At 42.5% G+C, this 25537-nt stretch overlaps 1 protein-coding gene across 2 annotated transcripts in view; it reads left to right on the forward strand.

Annotated features, from left to right (window-relative positions):
- Enpp6 (ectonucleotide pyrophosphatase/phosphodiesterase 6) overlaps positions 1-25537 on the forward strand; it is a 103300-nt gene that overhangs the window by 57919 nt on the left and 19844 nt on the right. For both annotated transcript variants that reach the window (XM_060381749.1, XM_060381748.1), the window contains one exon: positions 15136-15247. In XM_060381749.1, coding sequence (XP_060237732.1) covers positions 15136-15247 — 112 coding nt within the window. The remainder of the gene's footprint in view (positions 1-15135; positions 15248-25537) is intronic.

Below are 25537 nucleotides of genomic sequence, written 5' to 3' on the forward strand. Positions count from 1 at the left end.
GAAAAATGGAGAAAGGGGTTCAAAGTTGGTACTTGTATCAAATTAGAAGAGGGGGACAGAGTCTTGAGGTTCTGAATCCATTCTGCATGCTCTGGCCTCTGCCTGGACCTGATACATATTCTTGATTGGTGTTAATTAAATAATAGTGGATTCCTGGGAAAGGGGTGGTCTGGAGAGCCTTGTGCTGTTTGCTGTTCCTTTCCTAATTCCTAGCCCAGTTCCGTGGGCCACCTGTATCATGCTTCCTCCTTGGGTAGAGAATGGTGCTCCCTCCTTACATGTCCCTCCTTTTTTCTTTATTGTGATTTCAACACTTCCCTAGAATTATTGGGAAACTACAGGGAGAAGGTTTCGATTCTTTGGTTTGTTTTATTCTAAAATAGCAAAATTCATAGAGTCAGTGGTAGGTAAAGTGCCTGCCACACACAAACATGAGGACCTGAGTTTAGATTCCCTAACACCCTTATAACACACCAACTGTGGTCACATGTGCCTGTATTCCCAGTGTTGGGAAGGCAGACAGAGACAGATCCCTGGAGCTTGCTGGTAAGGTTAGCCTAATTAGAAAGTTCCCAGATTGGTAAGAGACCCTGACTCAAAATAGGGTGGAGAGCAGTTTGAAGAAGACACTGATGGTGACCTCTGGCCTACATGTTCATGCACACTTCCCCAAAAACATATACACTAAGTAGGGGAGAGGAGGAGGTCCTTACAGAGCCACAGCGATAACACTAACTTCCCACCCCAGACACTGAGACACGCTAACTTCCCACCTCAGACACCGAGACACCATCATGGAGACGGGGCCAGTTGCTAAATTTTTGAAGGGCACAGACTGGTTGAAAGGGGTGGAAAGGAATCTCTCAGCAGGGGCCAGAGAGCCAGTATCCCAGATGAGTTGTGCAGGGAAAGGCTTCGCCGGCATTTTATACCGTGAGTAAGTTCAGTCTGCTGTTAGCCAAAGTCCTTATTCATGTAGGGGGCTTTGGTCAGCAACAGCAAATAGTGCAGGATGTCCAGATGGCTTCTCTGATGGGGACGAGTCACTAGAGTCCTCTCACAGACATGAGTTAGATGTTCTTGAAGCACTTGCTTCAGGCGTGAAGATGCCATTGCTGGCTTATGCCAAGGAGTCCCAGGAACCATAACTATACCAGAGGTCACTCTCTCTTCATCTGGGTCCCCTGGGGAGGAGGTCAGTCTCTGACCCTGGTCTAGAGGAGGATTTTTTTCTAGTCTAAAGCTAACTCTGACTTTATTAACCAGAGCCTTGGCCTGGTAGAGCTTGCTTTTCCTTCTCACCTTGGCTTCCCGTTAATTACTTTTTATTCCCAGTAGTAAGTCACTTTCTGTTGAGCAGGAAGTGTAACAGAGGAGCTGCTTCTCATCCGGTTTGTGCTCCATGGCTTGCTCTCACCTTGTCCACAAGGCCAGTCTTTCATGGCACAGCCTTCCTCCTGACGTCAGAAGAGAGCTATAATGATAGTTCTGGCTCTCTGGGACCAGGCCAACCCTGGGGAAAAGGTCTCTGAGATCAAAGGCCATGCTTCCCTCCAAAGGCTTGTTCCCACAAGCTCTTGTAACTCGGATATATTTTCCTGGAAAAGGTTTTGCGTTTCTATGCAGGTTAATTGGCTTAGCCACTTTAATAAGCTCTTGAGAGACATGTATTCAACAGCTGCACACCTGTCTCACATCACATAAAATGCAGCTCACAGGAGTTATTGTTACAAGACGTGTCAAAGTTGGCAAGCGGGAACTCCACTTGGAAGGCGAGACCTGTGCTCTAGGAAGCTGGGAGAAATGTGATGTTTATAGCTCAGCGTGGTGGTCCTCAGAGAGAGTTGCTAGGAAGGAAGGCATATTGAGGAAAAATGATGCACACAATGGAAACGTCCCGGAACTAGGAGATCAGATGGCTGTCCTACAGAGAGATGTTGGGACATTCACTTGTATTTGTTTGTTTGTTTCTTTTCTTCCTCACGGCTATGAAAGAACAGGGTTTGATGAAAGCCTGCTGAGTATTGCTTTGAAATTGTTCATTCCACGAGGATACCTTGTCCACATGGATGTATCACTCACACTGTAGACATCATGAATTTGCATATTTGTTCTGAGTTTATTTTGGGCAATGAGGCCTTGTGAAAAATATAAGTATACTAAATAATTTTCTGATAGATAAAAGATGAGAATTGCCTTAAAATATTTAGCACTAAGGTGCACAAAGTGGTGGCATTTGGTGGCCATTCCTTCTAACTTTATTTTTTTATTAGAACACTTAGTAGGTCATCATACATAGCATGAAGTGAGACTATTCAACAAGAAGGTAAACTCTTAGAGGAACAAGATAGGTCCTGATGAATGTAACTCGATTGAGTGCAATTCTCCTCAAAGCTCACCAGTAATGATGAGTAAAGAAGATGGAATAAAAGGAGAAAACACATCAACGTTGTCATGAAAACAAAATCGAACTTCCAGACTGTGCCTTGGCCATGACCTTCCCTGAAGACCCCTGAGGCAAAGGTCCAAGGCTTCATAGGTCCCTCAGTCATACTCAAGTGACCTGTAGTGACCTCAGTGGACCAAATTTCATGTTCCCTGAGTAACCATGAACCAGTCCTGGAGGTGGCAGCCATGAAGTTGAGAAATACTCACCCACATTCACAGATCACAGAGTGAGCCTGTGGCAGCTCCAGAAGCCGGTCCACGGACTCCTGATTAGAGAGTTATCCACGCAACACCCCCTTCCAGTCTGCTGATTCCTATCAGACAAAGACCAAAGAAAACAAAACAAAGCACCCACACAGATCCACCCACGAGCAATTAACTCTGCTCTCTCTGAAGCTACCACGGTCCATTACCCTGCCATTGTCTTCCTTCAACGGAATTCTTTGTTGCTCATTTTTTCATTCCTGCCTTTTAGCATCCCCAATAGGGTACAATGCTTTTGATTTTGAGAGTTCACCCAGTTAAGACCACCCCGGACTGACAGAGAATGAGGATCTACTTGCCCCAGACTTTGTCTAGTTGGCTATTTATCCAGTCCATTCTCTGAGGCATGTGGAGATATAGCTTCCATCCAAATCGATGGCACCTTCAGGACATGCATTCAGTCCTATGGCTCAGTTGACATAGGACCTCTTACTCCACTAACTTGATCTCTGCATAGACAGTGAGTGATAATGCTGCACTGGCCCTGCAGTGATGGTTTGTTCTTTCTTCTCTTTGCTTACAGAACTTGGGTTGTGAATGACCCCAGAGTGGACTGTCGGAAATAAGCCATTTCTCATGACCACGTCATGGTCTGTTGTTTCCTGGGCATGACACTTTGGGCCCTACTGTGACCTCCTTTCTTAGTTCAGAGGTCTTCAACCTGGGTTTCCAAGCACCTCCAAGAACAAGATTAGTTTTGATGGAATATTCTATAGACCTTAGTTATGTAATATATCTTATAACCCTTAATATTTGATACTATAGTTGTTCTGACTGAGCATGCCCTTTGCTTACTTCACATGAGGAAAATGCCTCTCCCCCAGAATCTCACTAAGGCATATCGTGCTATCTTAACAATACATAAAAACATCCAGCAGCAAACAGATACAGTATCCAGCTCAAAGACTTGTTAAAAATTTTATATGTATACAATATAAAACATAGTATATATCAATACATACAATACAAAAGTATTGTATATGTATATATACAATATAAACATTGTATTATATTGTATATATGTATGCTTATACATACAATATGAATATATGTTTATATTATACTTATAAATTTATATTTATAAATAGAATATATATTATAGATTGTATCTAATATAAAATATTATGCATATATACAATATAAATACATTTTATTATAAAGGTATTTCTTGGTGTAAAGAACAAGTTCCCGGTACCACCCAGAGAGAGTGCTATGTTACAAATGATGGGAAGGAAGAGGTGAACTTCGGAACTGTTGAAAACTAAATACAACGGGGAAAGGTTAACTCTGGCCAGGGAACGCTGGTGGAAGAACAACAGAGGTGACAGCCAACATTCCAGCCTAAGTCCTGGAATTCAGGGTGCCGGTGGGACGGCAGCCTCAAAACCATGGAAGAAAGCAGTCCTCAACCTAAAATCCCATTCCCACGGGGAAAACCCTTCCGAAGTGAAGCTGTAAGTAGGAATTTCTTCTGAAGATCAACACCTGAGAGAATCCGGGCTGGGGAAATGGCTCAGCAGGTAAGGGTGTTTGCCACTAAACCTGATGACCCAAGCTCTATCCCTGGAACCCACAAGGTAGAAAAAGACTGACACCTGCGGGTTGTCCTCTGACCTACACACACATGTTACAGCACGCACACACACTAAATGGTACTGCCAGCATGTATACAGGGCAGGGATATTAAATACCTCAAGCCGGAAGAAGGTGGTGTCAGACGGAAGCAAAGAGATGTTGGGAGCAATGAAAAACAGCAAATGTAAGCTCTTTAGATAAACATAACTTGGCAATATTATTTTAGTCTTTTTAGTAAAACGTGTTAAAATGCACGGAAACAGAAGGCAGAGGTTTTAATATTTTTAAATTATCCTGTCTTTATATCATCTGGGAAGTTAAAAGAAATAAAAACTTACAGAAAATGTTAATAGGTCAATTTCTTTTTATCTTCCTCAAGCCACTTTGTAAAGAATATGTGAATTGCAAGCTTATAGAAGGAGGAGGATGGCACACTAATAATGCATATTAATTCAACAGAAATCAGGGAAAGAAGGACAAACCATCCGTGTGTGATGGGTAGAAGATAGTCAAATGCCAAACGGTTGGCTTAATACACTGACAGTAGAGATTGTATTAAATATAATTTTACTAAGAATGTATTAAGTACTTGAATTAGTTTGAATTGTTGCATTCTCTTAAGGTTGAAGGTAGGCAAAGCTAGTGTTCAGTGATAGGACAGAATTCACACTTGAGGACAGTGACACGAGGAAGGTGAGTGATAAGGTGTCTGTATGAGATGACAGAGTTCTGCTCCCTAATGCGAGAGCTGATCACGCAGCTGGCCCACGTTCTAAGAATTCATTGATCTGGACACTTAGAATTGATCTCAGTTTTGGAGTTTTGGGTTTACATTAATTTTAATTTTGCTTGTTTGTTTGTTTGTTTGTTTGAGACAGAGTTCCCCTATGTAGCCCTGGCTGTCCTGGACTCTCTCTGTAGACCAGGCTGGCCTCTAACTCAGAGATCCACCTGCCTCTGTCTCCAGAGTGCTAGGATTACAGGCGTGTCCCACCACTGCCTGGCATTTTTTTTGTTCTTAAAATATGAATTTTCTTATGTTTTCATACATATATGTATATATATATTGAGTAAACTCCCCCTCATATGATTTACCTTCATCCTCTCACCCCTCACCCTCTTCCTAGCCCACGTTGTCACTACAGATAATTGTATTTCTACTTTTAAGCCAAATACACATCCACATACAGTTTGGCTAGGAGTCTGTCCAAATCTTGTTAATCTTTTCAAAGAGCCAACTCTTCATTTCTTTCATTCTTTTGTTTATTTTTTGTTTGTTTTGTTTCTAATTGTTTATTTCTGCCCTGTTCTTATTTTTTTGACCTTCTACTTTTGGTTTTGGCTTGGTTTTTGTGTTTCTAAAGCCCATAATGTGTGTCATTATGTTATGTGCTTGAAGATTTTAGGAGTTTTTAAGCGTGGGCACTTGTGGTTGTAAATGAAAGGTACAGTCCCCCTAGGGCTGCTTTCACGGTATCCCACAGGTTCTGGTATGCTGTTTCCATTTTCAGTCTATTCTAGGATTTAAGTTTTTTTCTTCCTGATATATTTTTTTCAACAAATAATTCATCATTCAACAGTGTGTTGCTTGATCTCCATGAATTTATATCCTTTCTATAACTTCCCTTGCTGATGATTTATAGACTTATTATTGTGGTCGGATAGAAAAATAACTTTTTTTCGATTTTCCTGTATTTTTAAGACTTGCTTTGTATTCTAGCACATAGTTTATATTAAAGAAAGTATCATCGACTGCTGAAGTGAGTATTTGTTCTGCAGCATTTAGATGGAATGTCCTGTAGATGTCTGCTAGCTTCACTCAGTCTATGATATCATTTAACTCCAATGTTTCTCTGTTTTAGTTTGGGTGATGTATATTAATAAGAGTGTCATTAAAGCCGCCCACTGTTATTGTGTTAGGTCAACCTGTGAGTTCATATATAGTAGCATTTGCTTTAGGAAATTAAGTGCATCCATGTTTGATATATATGTTTAAAATTATAATGTTCTCTTGTCTCTTAAGACATATAAAATGACATTCTTTATCTCTTCTGACTATTTTTGGCTTAAAGTGTATTTTGTTAAAACAGTAACATCTTTTGGAAGCCTTTTGGGGGTTCCATTTTCTTGAAATAGATTTTTTCATCTTTTCACATTAAGGTAGCATCTTTCTCTGATAGTGAGATATGTTTCATAAAGTCAACAGATTGGTGACTCTCTCTCCTTCTATCCAATATGTTAATCTGTATCCCTGATTGGATAACTAATATTATTATCCAGAGTTACTATCGATATACATGTATTAATTTTTGTCTGTTTGTTTTTGTGGCTTTTATGTTTTCTTACTCCTCATTGGCTTAACTACTGCCCTGACATGGTTTATCTTTTTCTCTAGCTTCATGGGTACATTTACCTTTCTCTTCAGCCTGAAGGATACTTTCTAATGTCTTCTCTAGCCGTCTTGGTGGTCATGAATTCTTCAGCTTGTTTCTAATGATGGAAAGTTTTTCTCTTTCCTTTGTAGGCATTTTTTTTCAATCAATTTTATTTGGTTCTTATATATCCATCACCCTTCTACACCCTAGTTCCTTTCAACACACCAACACAAGGCAGAAGAGACAGAAGGTTAGTGGGGAGAAAGCATGTTGAGATCTTTTTAGGATACTTCCTGCTGATTAGGGTGCTGAATTCATTGGAGTAAGTCCAATCTTTGTCTTGTCAAAATATCTCCAAATTCTTCTTGTCATTTTTCCCCCCTCTACCACTTGTCAAACCAGCAAAAGCAGCAGCAGGAGGAACAGCCACACCTTCTCTCTTGGGACTCTGGTCATTTTATACCCTCTCTAAAGTTCCCAGAATTAAGCCTTCTTCAGCTGGCAGAATCACACCCCTGCCAGAGCATGCATGAGGCAAAGAGTCTGCTGCTGTGGACAGTCTGAAGCAGCCCCCCATATTCCACATCTGGGATTAAAACAAAAATATGTTTACGTAACATAACTGAGTTTTTAAGGACACCAAAATTCTTACTACACTTCCTTAATTATGACAAATAGCTTTACTGGGTCTGGTAGTCTGGGTTGGCATTGGTTGTCTAAGCTTTTCTGGCTTTTAAAGTTTCAGATGCAGAATCAGCTGTTATTCCGGTAGGTCTGACTTCATGTGTGACTTGGTTGTCTCTCTCTTGCAGTATTCAATAGTTTCTTGGTCCAGGACATTTTATGTTTTAACTACATGACATGGAGTTTTCTCTGGGCTTACGTATTTGTTGGCCTTAATGCCTCTTATTCTTGAGCATCTCTTCCCCTAGATTTGGAAAACCTTATGCATAATGGAACTTTATGATTTTAGTGAAAATATTTTATATCTCTTTTACATGAAAACATTTTCCTTCTCCTCTTATGATTCATAGATTTGGTCTTCTTGTGGTGCCCCATGTGTCTCCAATGCTTTTTAAGCATGTTTTCATTCATTTATTTTTGCTATTGAAAGGTTATTAAGGAATAACCTTAATAACCTTATTGGAAGTTATTGGAAGGTTCTAATCCCTCTCCCTTGTCTGCACTCCCTGATATTCTGTCTTCCCCATAATCAATTCTGTTATGAAGCTTTCAACTGAACTTTTATTTGCTTATGGAAAAAAATTTAAATTTCTACCAATTCAGTTTGGTTGTTTTTCTGTATTTCTCTCTTAAGTGAATTCGGCTTCCATATTTGTATCAACTTAATTTTTTAGATGTTTGTATACTTTTTTTTAGAATCATTCAATAGTTCATTTATGTCCCCTTTCACTTCTTTGAACATATTTTTAAATTTTGAATTTTCCTGGAATTTTGATCAGTCTATTAGCAAGGCCATTGCTGTGGATTGGTAATTGTTGGAGGAGACATGTTGTCTTAGTTATTCATGTTTCCTGTGTTCTCGCATTTAGGCTTTCAAGTCTGGACTATTCTATCAGTGGAAAAACTCGCAAGGTGCAGGAGGGCCTACGTTGTAGTTGGGTTGAGGTATCATCTTCCTTGTGTTCAGGGCAGCAAGATTGGTTACCCTAAGACTATAATATTGTTTGCAAAAATGATTGAGGCACAAAATAGTTCTGTGTGTGAGAGACAAGCCCCATGGCTCATGGTAAAAAACAAAAGTTGCTCATATATGCTAAGGTGGGAGTGAGTGTGAAGGTAAAAAAGAAATTTAAGGGTGAAAGGAATGAAGTCAGGGGTGCTAAGAATAAGAGACAAAGGTATTTACTTCCGGGTATGAGGTAGGCAATGACTTTCTGGAACAGCTTCTGTGAGACGGCCCAAATTTATTCAAGAGAAATGAAGATAATATATAAGACAGGGACAGTAGTTGGGCAAAACCTAATAAGTACCTGTGGTGTGCTTTATTTGCATTTGGCAGCATGGTCCTGTCATATTAACGGAGCTATATATTCTCCTCATTTCCTTTGACTAAAGTTCAGCTGTCTCATTAACGCTGTTCCAGGAAGTCTTTCCATCATCCTCACAGACTGTCCGAACCCTGCTTTCTGCTTCTCCTTCCTTTGTCTTCACGGGCCAGTGGCCAATGCCCCCGAGGAAGGGGAGATCCACCCTAAGTTGTGTGTAAGAATTCTAACACGCCTCCTTTTAAGAAGGAGGCCCATCTTGTCCCACACATGAAGGCAGAAACAAGAACAGTGCAGCTGCTTCTTGCACTGGCTGAAATAACAAAGTCAAACAGAGCTTAGAATAATTAGCAGTTCTTGAGACACCTGCCAAGTTCAGAGATGGTAACACTGGTAAAGTGACTAACAGCTAGCCAACAGTCAGTGTCAGAGCTGGAGTCAGAGATGGACAGAGGGGGCTTCAGCTATTCTGAACTGTGTGCACAGAACATGAACAGCACGTAATCATTTCCATGGTTGAGCCAGGGGCACAGGCGCGGAACATGCGGTCCCTCCATTGGCTGGGTCCATGATAGCCCAGAGAAGGAGCCAGTTTCAGTAGAAATTTCCTCCTCTTTTGTCCACTTTTTGCTGTTGCCTCATAAATCTCCCAAAGAAAATGCAAAGGCTTTTTCCTTCTTTGGGAACCCCTCCCAATTCTTGATTGTAAAGAGAACCAGGAACAGTAGGGCCAAAGTGGAAGATGGGGAGATGAGGCAGTTTGGGTTAAAAGAGGTGACCTAATCCAGTCACAGCTCTCAGGATGCAGAGACACAGAGAGGCCTCTACCAACAAAGACAGTCCATGCTCTTTGAGGAAAGAAAATGAAAAGGAAAGAATAAAGAGGAGAAGAGAATAGAAGGGGAGAGGAGTCCAGCTATATTGAAGTTGGACATTAAATAAAGGAGAAACAGTTTTTGAAGGAGAGAGATCTTGAAGGGGATATATAGAGCCTAAGAATGTTGTCTGGCCTACTTGCTGGATTTAGCCATAAGCCAGCCACCATTCCTTCTCAAAACTCGCAGTTTTTCTCATTCCTGGAAGGTCCATTGTGATGAGTGGGCCAGTTTTTGCTCCTGTGTCCAGTGGGTCTTGAGCTGTGGAGCCACAGAGACAGCAGAATCTTGTTGAAAATGGCATCTGTTGAGTGCCAGTGCCTAGTGCTGAGGAGTGCTGAGCGCCCAACACTGAGAAGAGGGTTTTCAAAATGGCATCTGCCACCTCCACTGCTACGCTAGATCAGCCTCTGCTTTCAGCCCGTTAACATGCCAGTTACTAAACAGCTTCTCTGGTCCCTGCTGGTGGTGTGAGCCTTCTGGGAAAGGTCAGCTCCCCAAACACAGCCAAGATCTCCAAGAAAGACTCTAAACTCTAAACCCTCTTTTTTCTTTGCAGATTTCCTCATTTGACTTTGTTATTTCAGACAGAAATACCTGTGTGTCAGCATCTCTTTTTAAAGCTGCTATTGGCCTGTCATTAGGCCCCAGCTCCACTAGGCTCAGGCTAGAGTAAAGACAGCAGGACACATGGGGCTGGGGTTGCTGTGGGGATGGGGAGGGAGGGAAAGGAGGGGTAGAGTCTATGTGAAGCTTTTACCGAACTTACTCCTGACGAAATTACACACACTAAAATGGAAAATGGCTAATTTTGAAAAGAAATAACAAACCCAACTGTTGATAAGGGTGGAGTAATGACATCCCAGGAAGCACAGATGCGAGAGAGCCATATGACAACTTTTCAGTGTATGTATAACCCATTCCTAACAGCTCTGTCTATGACATATCCCAACAGGAACGCACCCCTAAATAAACCAGCGAGCATATGTGAAAATATTTATGTCTGCATAATCCATACCATTTAAAAACTGGCAGCAAACCAGTGTCCAGCAGCTGCAGGATGGATAAATACGACAGGCCACATAATGGAACTTTTGTGTTCTAATGGGTATATGAGAAGGAAGTTGCAAAGTTATCACTCAAACATCAGCTTTTGGCTTCTTAGAACAAACACAATAGACACTTGTTTTTACAAAAGTGAGGTCAATCTGAATGAGCCATAGTGAAAATATTTAGGTATTCTAAACCCCCTTTATATCACCAATTAGGAAGTGCCCATTATGAATAATAGAGAACAGGCAAGGACAGATAACAAAGGGACTTGTTTGGACCACACTAGATGCATGCCATTCTGATGCTTATCGGTGTCCTTTCCAAAGTGCATACCCTGGTCTTTCTGCTTGCCTTCAGCGTATTGACTTTGGAGTCTTCGTGCTTCTTTGCCTCGTTGTTTTCAAGACGGCTGCGGCGAGTCCAGGATCCAATCCTCACAACGTACATTCTGTGCCAGAAAGGAGATGCAGAGCCTATGGCATCTCTATCTTTCATAAGGAAAGAAAGCTCCCCCACCTCGTGCTCCCCAGTATACCTCAGTGTCAGGACTGGGTCACATGACACCCCCACCTGAAGGAGCAGCAGCAGCAGCAGCAGCAGTGGAAGTGAGAAGTGAGGGGTTGCCTCTTAGAGTAAGGGATGGGTTGGGTGGAGGGAAGTTCCGTGTGATTTCAGTTCAGATCACTACTAAAATGGGATATCAAGGCAGCTGCAAAAACGTGTTCTTTCTGACATTGTATTATGTTTATTTCTCACCTTTTGTTAGACACAAATGTGCTTTTAGGCTTTGCAACTTTAAATGATTACAATACATTCCTAGAAGTGGTTTGTCAAGCAGAGCAGGACTACAATCAAAACTACCAGAATGTTTCTTTACAAGCTCTCCTGCAGTGGATGAAGGTGACTGAAGACTCCACTCCAAGATGTTAACTCCCTATGTTCTTCCTCCCCATGCTTCTAGCTACTTGTCAGCTGCTATGTGAAAACATGGGTAACTCAAGGGAAACAATTGTTGTGTTTAAATACAGGCGGCGTTTGTAAGACAAACATCTCATGATGCCCTTCCTATTCTGTCCATCTCAGGACAAGCATCCCCACCTTGTCTGAGTGTATTCACACTGTCTGTTACCCACCAGATAGTCACTTGGAAGCCATCTTGGTTACCAGACGGGATGCTGAAAAATCTCAGTGCTTGTAATCGAGTAACTCTTCTTTTATTTAACCAATATGCCAGAGCAAAAGAGTAGTGCTTTGAGAGATTCAGATAGGTGGGAGAAAGGCTAGGAAATACTTCTTTTAAATGGAAAAGTTTCTTTGAGAGATCACAGTCACATAAATTTTACTATAGGATATTGTTATGATTGCTCTATTTTATTATTATTTTTAATTTCTTACCATGACTAATTCATAGATTAAACTTCATAGGAATATCTACCTATCTGTATCTATCTACCTATTTATCATCTACGTACCATCTATTTATCTAAGCTATCTATCTAATCTACAGTACAATTGAAGGCAGAATGTGTCTTGAGGGATGTGGTGTTAGGCAATCTTTTCATCGTGTGAACATAATGAGTACACCATCACACGCTAAGGTGGCTACAACGTCTCTAGGCACATAATTTCATTTATGTGGCCCATCGTTAACTGATACGGCTCATGGGTTTACACAAGGGTTGCTATGCTCTCTGTGGTTCCTAGTACCCACGGAGGATACCATACCTCCGTGCTATAGCATTATTATAAGACAGGTCATGACCTATAGCAGACAGCAATGTAAACTTGTGGATTGCTAATCAACTTCTAAAACAAGCGTAGAGCAGGACAGAATAGAACAAAATAAGTGTTAGTCTGCATTTGCTCGCAATCTGGTGACACTTGTGCCTCTCCTATGAATGTGCCTGCTGCTATAGTATGCTGCAGAGCAAAATTGCTTTTACAAGTTGCTTTACATGTGTGTGATGTGCGTGTGTGTATGGTGTACACACATGTTTGCACATGCGTAACAGGAAGTGGGAGACCAACCTCAGGAGTCTTCCTCCTTTGCTCTCTACCTTATTCTTTGAGGCAGGGTCTCTCAGTTGGACCAAAAGCTCACCAATATAGTTAGTCAAGCTAGCCAGCTTGGTCCATGGCTCCCTGGTCTCCACCTTCGGGCTACCAGAATTAAAGGCAGGCTGCCGTGCCAATCTGGCAGTTATGTGGGTGCTAGGGTGTGTGAACACAGGTTTTCACTCTTGTGTGGCCGGTACTTTACCCGCGGATCCATCTCTCAGCCCTGAAAACAGTTTTTAAAGACTGTCGTATGGAAACTCCTGGGCAGACCTTCTAATATTTTAGTTTATTTACTTCTATTTTTTTTTTAATTTGATGTAAAGCACGTTGAGAGCAATAAGTTACAGCAGCAAGGGGAACATTCTTGATTTTTCTCCTGGCGTAAGTAAAAATGTGTCCCTTGCGGTTGTTAAGTGGAGGGTTTTCACTGTTGTTAATAACTAGCCTGTCAATAGAGTTTTTAGTTCCTCTGTGCTTCAATTTATATAACAGTTTTCTTTCAAATTCGTAAGCGGTTAGGTTTATTTTTAGTTAACTGTTAGGATTAAATTCCTAATGTTATTACCTGTGGTCAGATTGTATGCGCTACGCTTGAAATGTTTCTGCTTTGGGGAAATTATTGGGATTTTATTTATGGACCAGAATATGCTCAGTTTGAATAACAGTCATGTTTAAAAATGCTCATCGGATAGAAAATTCAAATCTATTGAATTCATCCCATTGATACTAACACCCAAATTCTCCATACATCTTTATGTATTCATTCCATCAGTTTGTTTCTTTAAGTCTTTGACACAGGACCTCACATCAGCAAGGCCAGCCACGGCACTGTAGGGCCAAGTAGACGAGACTGGATTTAACCCCTGGTCTTCCTGCTTCAGCCTTCTAAGCCCTAGGATGACAGATTGGAACCATCATAGCAGACTTTGTATCTTGAACTAATTTCTTTTAAGGTCAAAGTCTTGTACTTATACCACCAAGACTCCTTTGTGTATGTGTGTGCGTGGCATATAAGCAATAATCTATACACAAGACTCTGTAGAGTCATGGCTCCTTCTGGCTTTTCATGTTTGTTTTAAAACTAAAATGCTTGGTTTTGTCCAGTTTATGGCATTATTGCCTCTTGAATCCACCCCACCCCCCTTTCTTACTTTTATGCACTTAAAAATTGACACTTGATTTTTCTTCTTGTAGTGATTTGGTAGTTATTAATGCAACACCGTCTTTGCATGTCGTATCTTTTATGCTAATGAAGGAGGCCTTCCTGGGGGTTGCTTTGCTATCTTCTTCATCAGCTGGAACTGCCTGGCAGATGTATTTAATTGTGCCTGCCAACCTGCCTCCTGTCAGACTCCTTCCTCCCCGACATTCTATGTCTCCCATCTTGACTCACTTTCACGTGGAAGTTATTTTCCCTGGGCTCCTGATTCCCCCCGGTTTGGCATTTCATGGTTATATTTATTTCAAAGGTCTCTGAACTTTGGCTCACATTACTTTCTTTGTCTTGATACCATGCCCTAACCCAAACCCAACCTCCATTCCTCACAGCCTTGGCTGTGTCTCCAACATTTGAGTGACGGACAGAGATGCAAGGAAGACTTTCAGGAGGATAAATAATGCTCCTCACTGAGCTCCTGTGCCACCTAGGAAGTGGGCGTCTCACACAGGAATTCACACAGCACGCACTCCCCTCTTTCCCATATGCGCAGATAGACTGAACTGCTCTGAGAAGGGGACTCTGGCTGATTCATTTATGTTTCCTCTGCCTGAACAGGGCCTCCACTTCGCAGTAAATGCCAATAAATATTTGCTCAACAGATGTAAACTGGGACTGACTCACCCCTCTGCCGCTCTGTGTTCTGATTAAGTGTCCCCTCCTCAGGACAACGACTTCTGCTTATCTAAGAGTCTGGGGTGAAAACTTGAGCAGATTCACACCCAGCTTTTAACTTTTGTGTTGCATTTTGCTAGCTCAAAACCTTTGCTTTAACTCGGTGAAATTAGATTGCTGTTAGAATGCTAACGTCCAGTTAGCCTTTATCATATGATAGTGACATATTTATTTTATAACTCTGCTTTATATTTTTATTTTAATTAAATAAAAATATTTAATTTACAATAATGCCTATAAGATACTACCCAACCCATGTCTTGAATAGGCAGGGGGACGTTAGACTAGAAGATGGTAGTTATAGACAATCTAGACAAAACTTAATTGAGATATTTTGCTACACTAATTAATATTTATTTTGTTTCTATTGTCCAATTTGGGACAATTTCTGTCATGGGACTCCAGTATTAGATTGAAATGGCATTTAAGATACTACTCCGGTGAGCAAAATTATAATGCTGCTTACTCGGAATAAGTTTATGAAAAGGTACAAAAATATTTTGACTGATGTTTGTTCTATGGAATAGGCTCATAGCTCTACTTTAGTGCTGAAGACAATAACTATTTTCCATCTTTTTCCTCGTTAGGCTGTGAAGTTGAGATTCTTGGTGTGAGACCAACTTACTGCCTGGAATACAAAAACGTTCCAACAGATATCAATTTTGCAAATGCAGTCAGCGACGCTCTTGACTCATTAAAGTAAGTGTCCCAAGTTTTTAGCCATAACATTGTGTGTGTGTGTGTGTGTGTGTGTGTGTGTGTGTGTGTGTGTGTGTACTGTAGATGTAGGTGTCTAAAGAGGACAGAAGAGAGAGGTCCCATGTAACTGGGGTTTCAGTTAGCTGGGAGTCACCTGACATGGGTTCTGGGGACCATGAACTATGACTTTGTTCCTGTGAAAGAGCAGTAACAAGCAACATGCACTCTTTTATGATTTGTTGTTTTTTTTTTTCAAGACAGGGTTTCTCTGTGTAGCCCTGGAGGTCCTGGAACTCACTCTGTACAGGAGGCTGGCCTCGAACACAGACATCCTCCTTCTTCTGCCCCCCGAGTGCTCAGTGGGATTAAAGATGTGTGTTATCACTGCCTCCCAGCCGCAGTGATTATTATTATCTGCTGGGCCAGCTCTCCATTCCTCCTCTTCCTCGTTTCTTGGATGAATAACAAGTCCCAATGCAGTTTAATGGACCTGGACCTAGGTGAAACAATGTCTCAGAGAGTTTCATGTAGTGATTATTATGTGGGGTACTAGTGGGTTGTAACCATGAGCAATGCCACTGTTTGGAAATGCTGAATGGGATGCGAGAAAATGCCCAGGGTTTGAAGATCTCCTTTTTACCTTCTTAGACAATGGAGAAACCATGTAAGTATCAGCATTTTCATGGTAATAATTTACCGAATAGCTACACTTCAGAGACATCAATGAATATTTGCGTAAAGGAAGGATCTGTGACCAGATGAGCTTTGGAAAACTGCCTTTCAACACTCTTGTCTGAAATGTACAAACCACATGAGCATATTAGAACAAGGACAAGTTTCTGTTTTTGTTTTCCTTGCACATGGAAGTGAGAAACATGCAAAGCTTACTTCCTGTCTTTTGAATATTCTTAGGGCTGGGGTTTGTGGGGGAAGGGGTCACTGATTACATAAAGCTTCAAGTTAACTGGAAGCCCTTGGGTCACCATGATGCGGGGTGGGAGGGGGCAGCTGGGAGCATGCTGAGAAATCAGCAATGAGGAGTCTGAGCATGTTGGGGGCTGCCATTTCTAGAGCTGGACTTGAGGTCATCTTGGTTGCTGAATGGGTTTCCTAGGTAGAGTCAAAGCAGAAGACAGAAGCAGCACCTAGATCCAGGCAGGTCCTTCATCCTTCCTAAAGAAAGAGCACAGTGAGGCAGTGAGAACCAGCCTTCCTAAACCTAGTGCATGACCCACTGGCACAGACCATAGTCACTGGCTATGATCAAGACTGCCTCTCGCACAGGTTACCAACTATGTCTTGAGCTCTAAGCTTGCCTTGGGTGACCAGTGGGGTGAGATTATCTCTAAGTAATCCAAGGCTTTGTTTTGCGGTTAGGTCTTCCTCGTGGTCTGAGGTTGCCTTTGTGAAGAGGTGACTATGACAGAAGACATGCGCCTTCCTTTCCTGCCCCAGCCTTCAAAATGAGTGGTTGTTTTCTTCAAAGGAGAAAACAGGACCCCATTTCGTGCTGATTTTTAAACCACGTTACCTGTGTGAAACTTATAAAGAGGAGTCGTTAGGTCATGTTTTAGCATGATTGACATGCCAAAAAGAAAATGACTTCAAAATATTAAACGCCAGGAAGAAACAAGCTCATTCATGTAATTTGTTTCTGGTGGTATTTAGAAGGGGCAGAGTCTGGGGGAAGTTAACTCCTAAGCGAAAGTTCATCATGGGGTTTATATATCATGTTTGTCCTTTGATGCTGCCTGCTACCTCATCTGCCTTTTTCTCCCCTTGCACACAAGTCTGGGAAGCCAGGCGCATGCAGAGCTGGTTGCTGTGTTGCGTTGCTGTTGGCTAATGCAAAGCAGACTTTGCGTGGCAGACAACGGGGCTGGAACTTTAGAGCTGCTTTCTGCTTTCTCAGTGTGGCTTTCAGGGTACCCCCAAATGCTATCCATCACTGTGCCCTACTGCCAAGAGACACGTGAGAGTTTGCATTGCAATCGTCACACAGATACCTCCAAGTAGCCCAGACCCTTCTTATCGGTGTGTGCGTACATGTCTCGCATTTATCACGTGTTTGGGACTGAATGGACTCTCTCTGTACCCGGGTGGTCACAGGTAAAATAGCAGAGAGGACCATGTGAGCTCCAGGCCAGTGCTGGTCAGTTTAGGCAGACATCCTTATTTTCATAACACCAGAATGCTAGGGGAATACAAATCAGGCTCTGTTTCCTTTAGACATGTATCATCTTTGTGGGTTTTGTTTGTTTGTTTGTTTGTTTTTCTTTATCATGTAACATAACAAAGCAATTGGACTCTGGGGAGATGCATCTCTATCTTGGAAACAGAGAGGATTTGTTTTTTATTATTGCTACAGTCCTGGTAGTAGTGGTGTGTGTGTGTGTGTATGTGTGTGTGTGTGTGTGTGTGTGTGTGTGTGTGTGTGTGTGTGTATGTGTGTGTGTATGTGTGTGTGTGTGTGTGTATGTGTGTGTGTGTGTGTGTGTGTGTGTGTGTGTGTATGCACGTGTGCTCACTACTTGATAAAGGGATTGGGCTTCTCTAGAAAGAAAAGGCAACAAACAACTGCAAGTCCCTGGCTTGGTCTCAGGCTAGGTTTTCACACGGTGGGTCTGGTGCTGCCCATTGCCCAGCTCAGTACAGTCTGGCAGGAAGTCTAGGTGTATGGCCTCCAACTCCACGCACTGCCGTTCATGTAGGCCGCAGCCTAGATCGTGCCTCTGGATTTAGACTGTGTAGACCTAGGCAAGATTGGGCAAGGCTAATGCAATTGTCTTAGGGGGTCTTTATAAGGCCAAAGTTAACAGCACAGCTAGAAACAGCCTATTTACATAGTAGGTAGAAAAATAATTTCTGACATGATCCCTGCCTTTCTCCTTCTGGAATGACAAAGAAGAATGGAGAGGCCAATGCCTGCTCATCATCTCTAAGCAGGGTAGTATTTGGAATGAGAAAGCACGACCAGACGGTTCTGCCTGAGGAAGGCAGTGGGATGACCCTGGCCCTTCAGGAAAAAAAGAGGTTCTCTCTTCAACCTTCTTTCACTTCCTTCTCACAGAGCAGACTAAGGGCTAATGCTTGTGAGTCAGTACTTTTAGTCAAACAAAAATCAAACCTGTTGTCTTCAGGAACGAAGTAGTGGACAGTCTTAGCCAGATTAGAACACTCTCGAGCAATCACGATCACTCTGCACGAAGAGCTTGTGCGCGAGTTTGCACATATGATGGAATGGACTCTAATTCGTGTGGTAGGTGTGTTTAGGCAAAGCTTCGGGGTGATTTAGCTTCCCATCAGACAGCCCTGCCTGGTGTAGCAAGTCTAGACACTAGAGGTCTTTTGGTTTAGCCCTATCTCAAATTCCTAATTTGAAGAACGTCTGGAAAATTCCACACATCAGTGTTCAAACACGCACACACACATACACACTGCTCTAAATTTGTATTGTTCACGGAGTTTGACCACCTGTCAGAGATAATGGGACATGGGATAGATATGACAGAACTTAAGAGAGGTTGTTTCGACCTTGACCATGCAGCCTTACCCAGGCACATTTCAGCAGGAGTCCAAGCTGATCAAGCACAGGCTCCACATGTCTGGGCAGGAAGAGATAAGCCAGCACCTGTGTTTGATCTGAGCATTGTCTTGCACTGTCATAGCCCTGCAAGATGCTACCTTTGAATATATATTTGCATAGAAGAAAGACAGAGGTGAAAGTTTACATTGTTAATTTTCATAGCATTGGGGCAAAGGGCTTTATTTACATTAACCTATTTCTATTGTTTATTATTATAATATTTTATTTTTATTGATTACAGTTTATTCCCTTTGTATCCCACCTGTAGCTCCCTTCCTCTTCCCCTCCCAATCTCACCCTCCCTCCCTCTTTTCCACCCATACCCCTTCCCCAGTCTACTATTAGGGGAGGTCCTGCTCCCCTTTCGTCTGATCCTAGTCTATCAGGTCTCATCAGGACTGAGTGCATTGTCTTTCTCTGTAGCCTGGCAAGGATGCATCCCCTTCAGGGAGAGGTGATAAAAGAGTAGGCCAATCAGTTTATGTCAGAGACAGTCCCTGTTCCCACTACTAGGGAACCCACTTGGACACTGAGCTGCCATGGGTTACATCTGTGCAGGGGTTCTAAGTCACCTCCACAAATGGTCCATGGTTGGAGTATCAGTCTCAGAAAACACCCCTGTGTCCAGATTTTTTGGTTCTGTTGCTCTCCTTGTGGAGCTCCTGTCCCCTCCAAGTCTTCCTATCTCCCCCTTCTTTCATAAGATTCCCTGCACTCTGCCCAAAGTTTGGCTCTGAGTCTCACCATCTGCTTTGATACTCTGCAGGGTATAGTCTTTCAGAGGCCCTCTGTGGTGGGCTCCTGTCCTGTTTCCTGTTTTCTCCCTCTTTGGATGTCCATCCTCTTTACCTTTCTGAATGAGGATTGAGCCTCTTACCCAGAGTCCTCCTTCTTGATTAGTTTCTTTAGGTGTACAGATTTTAGTATGTTTATCCTATATTTTATGTCTAATATCCACTTATAAGTCTGTATATACCGTGTGTGTCTTTCTGCTTCTAGGTTACCTCACTCAGGACGATCTTTTCTAGGTCCCACCATATGCCTGCAAATTTCATGATTTCCTTATTTTTAATTGTTGAGTAGCATTCCATTGTGTAAATGAACCACAATTTCTGTTATATAGGTGCTCTTCCCATCTGTCCTGGTTTGATTTTCTGTTGCTATAATAAATGCCATGGCCAAAAACAACTTGAGGAGGACCGGGTTTGCTTTAGTCTACAGTTATCGTCCATCACCAAGAGAAAGAGGAATATTGCTCACTGGCTTGTTTTCTTGGCTTGCTCAGGGGCCTTTCTTTCTTGTATAGCGCAGGCACGTTCACCCGTGTTGCCCATAGTGGTTGGGGCCTTCCTACATCAATCAGCGAACAAGAAAACAGCTCACAGACATGCACATAGGCCAATGTGATTTTTTCAACTCAGATTCCCTCTTCATGGATATCTCTAGGTCTGTGTCAAGTTGACAAAATTTAATTGTTCCACCATCTCACAAGATCATCACTGACTCTAGAAGGTTAACTGCCTTCTCTTGACCTCACAAGCTGTTAGGGTAGAGAGTCAGCACTCAGGCTCTTTTGGTCGAGGCTTAGGTAGGTTAGGCATCCAGGGCTTTCCCTACGTGTGAAGTGACTGAAAAATGGCCCCTTAACCCTACAATCCTGTCCACACTCACATCTCATCTCTGAGATACTTTGAAGGAAGAACCAGACAGGCAGAGGAGGTTGAGATTCAGCCTCTCTGTGGTCATCCTGGGGCCGGGGCTCTGGCACATTGGAGGAGTGTGGTGCTTTGAATGAGAATGGCCTCATCGGATCATATATTTGAATGTTTGGACCCAGCTGGCTGAACTGTTTGGGGGAAGGATTAGGTGTGACCTTGTTGGTAGAGGTGTGTCACTAGGATTGGGCTTTGAGGTCTCAAATGTCCATGCCGTCCCCACCTCTGTGTGTGTGTTTCTCTGTCTCTCTGGAATGCAGCTCTCTGTATCCAGCAGCAGCCAGCCCCATTGGTGCTTTTTGAGACCTCTCATCACACATAAGGATCCAGCGGGAAGTACTCCTGCACCCTCCCCCCTTCCCAAAACACAAAGCAGTTCACAGTCCATGTCACTTGATTTGTCTTCTTGGAAAATCTGTTTTCAAGATTTTCAAGATTTTTCAAGATTTTCAACCAAGAACCAAGAGGTTCATGGTTCCGTGAGAAGAACAAAAGTATCTGGTGCTAAAGACTAAGTAAAGAATCGTTTGTGGAGCCAGAGAAGAGGGATCAGGAGATGACTAGTGAGCCCCTGGCTGCACGAAAGGGACCAAGTAACTACTTACAACATGATGCCACATGGATTTTACATGCAACCTGGTCAAGGAGGCTGTAAAGTCCAGGCCTGGTGATACAAGATCATCATCCCAACTATGCCGAGACACAAGGTTTACAGGTTCAGGTCCCATCTGGACCACAGAGTGAGTGCAAGGCCAGCCTGGAAAACGTAGCCTGTCCCAAAATAAAAAGCAAGGGCTGGACAGTAGTCAGTGGTAAATACCTGCCATTCGTCATGACTGAGGTCCAGAACAGACCTCAGAGTGGAAAATAACAACAGCACACAAAGAGCATAGAAAAAGCAAAGAAAGAAACCACTGGACAGCAGCAGCTGTGGACACAAGCTAATGACTTTTGTTGAATTCTGAACTGTTGGGTACAGCTCCAAAGGAGTTCCTTTGGCCACCTCGAATCTCATAACCCCAGTCACTGTTGAAGCTAGTAAAGGACAAGATGGATGACAAGAGAATTCCTTGGCTGGATCCCTCCTCTCTATGGATGAACTAGGAGGAGCAGGGAAGCTTGCTCCTGCTCAGTAAGAATTAAATTGTCCTCCGGGCTAAACCTGCACACTCAGGCAAAGTGATGAAGTACAACCGGAAGGAAGAATTTCTTTCCCTTTTCTTCCTTCCTTCCTCCCTCTCTCCCTCCCTCCTTTCCTCTCTTCTTTTCTGCTATGTATCCAGCACTATGTCAGCAGCTCATTAAACACCCAAATGGCAGTGTATTATTACCGACTTACAGAAGAAAGAGTTTATTTAGCTTGTGCTTACATGCAATTAGAGTCCATAATGGCAGACACAGCATGGCAGCAGGCAGCAAGCATGGTAGTCGGACTAGAGAGCTGAGAGCCGAGAGCAGAGAGCACATATTTCAATCACTACCACAAATCAGAGAGAGTGAGCTGAAAACAGGGAAGCAGTTTTACCCTTAAAACCCATCTCTGGAACACACTTCCTCCAGCAAGGCCATACCACCTAAACCTCCCTCATGATCACTATCAGCTGGAGGCCAAGAGTTCAGATGCATGAGACTACAGGGGACGTTTCTCATTCAAATCACCACAGGTAGGTTTCCCAGATAGGGAAACTGAGGTGAAAAGAGAAGCCATATTTGTGTTCACGGTATTGTTCATGATTAAAACTGCCCTGTACTCACTCCATCATTCATGCCAAGATTCAAGTCAGTTTACCACTCATGAAGTGAGAGTAACAAAGTGGTTAGGAGAATATGAGAAACGCTTAAGCAAAAACAAAAGATGCTGGGGAATGATGAGATATGGATATTGATATGAGTAGAAAGAGCAATAACATCTACAATAATCAAACCATAAGTTCAAGGTTGTTTTCCTCATCAGAAAATTTAAATTTGATTTTATGGGTTTCCTGCTAGCTAACAGATAAGTGTACAGAATCTGAATGCTAGCCATGAATGAAATCTGGTGACTTTTAATCCAGTGTGTTAGTGCTCTAATACAATACAGAAGGAACGCACTGTCATTTCATGAGCCTCCTTTCTAAATGTTAAGTCATCTTGCTTAGCAACCAATAACTAAACATGCCTTTAAATTGCTTCCATTTCCCTCTGCCCAGGTCTCTCTTCCCAACTTAGTTCAGTAAGAAAAATGGATATGACATTATGAACTTTTTATATTGCAAAGCAATCTAGACAGAATTATAAGGTGATAGAAGACTTGGGTGTCCCCGAAACCCTGGGGTTGGAGGCCCCCTGCAGCTTTCTGGGAACTGGGTTTGATAGCCACATGTCTTTCTGGCATGGTTCCTGAACCTCAACCCTGTAAATGGCCAATAGCAGTCACGCAAGCCTCTTCCAACCTGCCTCACCCAAGCCCATTACAAACGAGCTGACCTGTGATAGAGACCAGACCCACATCGGAAACAGCTGGCTACCAAAAATTTATCTGCTAAACTCCAAACAGGCAAGAGCTGTCAGCCCCAGGAGACTTTAGTCCCTAATGAATCAATGAAATCTTAACACAGAAACCCCTCACGTGTGTATTCCCCGTAACCCAAGCATCCCAAATCAAGCGTTCCCGGCGTCTAAGGCTGACAGCTTCCTGAAACAATGCCATCAGGTGGATCGTGACACTTTCCAGATCTCTGACCACAGAGAGATTTTCAGATGTGATAAACAGCCCGGGAGAAGCCAGCCCTGCACCGCGAGTGCGCTACAAACACATTGCAATGCAGTGGGTATTAAAAGGAAGGGACCTGGGTGTATTTCATTAAACTCCGATGCCGCATTAAACCTCATCCCGATGAGTCACCGATGAATTAAGTGGGATTTTTTTCCCCACCATATGGAGGGCCCCTGCTAGAAGTGTGGACACCTAAACAGATGATCTAGCTCGTGAACCGGCACATCTGGAGTGCCTAAGATACCAGTATGTAAAGCAGATAAATGTGGAGGCTTATCTCCAGGACAGGTTTTATGGGAGCTTTCGTTGTGCTCAGACGTGGTGATGAAGGAAGGAGCCAGAGCCCTACCTGCTCACGGACCATGGGCGAGGTTCTGCCTGTGGATGAAACTCAAATTACCTAGTACTAACCTCTCTCCAGCACCTACACACTTGCGGGGCCCTAGAGGAACCTTTCGTACCCGACCGTGTATAGATGGAGTTGGAATTAGTCATTCTCGCATTAGGGAGTAGGAGTAATGATAATGCCATTTGTGAGAAAAGTCCAAATCCTAACATAACCCAGTCCGTACTGTGGAGGAAGGTGGTAATGGGGCTTATTAATGAAGGGTCAGTTTGTTTTGTTCTAAAAAGAGAAAAAAACATTTGACTAACAATTTCACTTCTCATAAAACCAGTGTTTTCTTGGGGCTGTTAATGATGCACACCCCAGAGTGCTCAGTGAACGGCATCACTGAAGGGAACGTGACCACAAAGGAGGAGTGTGCCAGTCAGAGTCTACTCTGGAACCTCTTCCCTAGTTTAGAAGACTGAGGAGATGTGGATGGTCATTCAAAGGTCCAGATTACATGTTCAAGTTTCAAAGGTTTCTCAGATCTGCCAGGGAGTGGGGAACTCCTAGACCCCCCTGAAGCCTGCTTCTTCACATGCAAATCTGTGAACGCTTTTCTGTGAGGACACCTGTCCCCATGGCTCCAGGCCTGGAAACAGAGTCAGCCAATAGACATAGAGCATCTAGGTGACAAGGATGATGTCTCTTAGCGCTACCTTTGCCCCTGCTCGCAGCCAGCTTCTGGGAGTTAGTACGAGTCATATAACAGAATGAGGCTGGCTCACTAAGGCTGGCTGGGATGGTTCCCCTTTGCTGTGGACTGTACAGTTGACTCTTAGCTGTGGTAGTGTTCTAGAGACCTGGTCCTACAGCCTGGCTCCATCTTGTGATACTGGTAACTGTTTAAAACTCTCTTGAATTCTGTAGCTGGGGATGTAGATAAGTTGCTAGAGTGCTTATCCAGCACGCCTGTACCCAGGAGTTTGATCCTCAAAACCATATGAATCCAGGTACATAGCTAAAATTCCAGGACTTAGGAGAAGTGCAGGCAGGAGAATCAAAAGTTTAAGGTTATTTTTGTTTGTATGATTCAAAGCCAGCTTACAATACATGAAACCCTGCCTATAATAAAGAATAACAATAACAAATCATATTATTATTTTATTATTGTATATAATAATATATAATTATATTATTAAAAGGGAAATATAATAATATTCTATTATACCATATTATTAAATTATTATATTTATGTTACATAGTAATATATTATTATATAATGTATAATTGTATTTATATTATAAATTATATAATATATTTAGTATTATATAAAATTATATTAAATTGCTTTAATAATAATAATATATTAATATTATGTTGTTATTATTATTATTCTGTAACATAGTACATGGCCATGGTCAATAGCCCATTTAGTGGGTACTTATTATTAAACAATCAGCTGACAACTGTAGAATTTTACTTTGTGACAAATGCTAAGCTTGAGCTGAGATGCAATGGGGAATGAATTACCCTTCCTGAGAAATTTAGGAGAAAAGTACATCCAAAAAGGTCCAGAAGTGAGCATGTTCTCATGGGCGCACACAGTGGGGCTACCTGCCCTAGCCTCAGGACAGCAAAGGAAGCTTCCTGGAGGAGGCAGTGGCTGTCGCCCATCTGAACAAGGGATGGATACTGTGCCACTCAGACCAAGGAAACTGAGCTCTTTGAGCATCATGAGGGTGTTTCTCTCCTGCAGGATAGCAAGACCCAGGGACCCACTCGCTCTGAGATTGCACTCTTCCGTTGTTCATGCTGCCAAGACCGTATCAAGGAAAAACATGATGGGTGCATGCGTCTCTGTGTTTGTATGTTGTATACAGATGTGCTTAAAATAGAGATTTTT

Source organism: Meriones unguiculatus, chromosome 4 (genome assembly GCF_030254825.1).
Source record: "Meriones unguiculatus strain TT.TT164.6M chromosome 4, Bangor_MerUng_6.1, whole genome shotgun sequence".
In the NCBI taxonomy this organism is placed as follows: Eukaryota; Metazoa; Chordata; class Mammalia; order Rodentia; family Muridae; genus Meriones; species Meriones unguiculatus.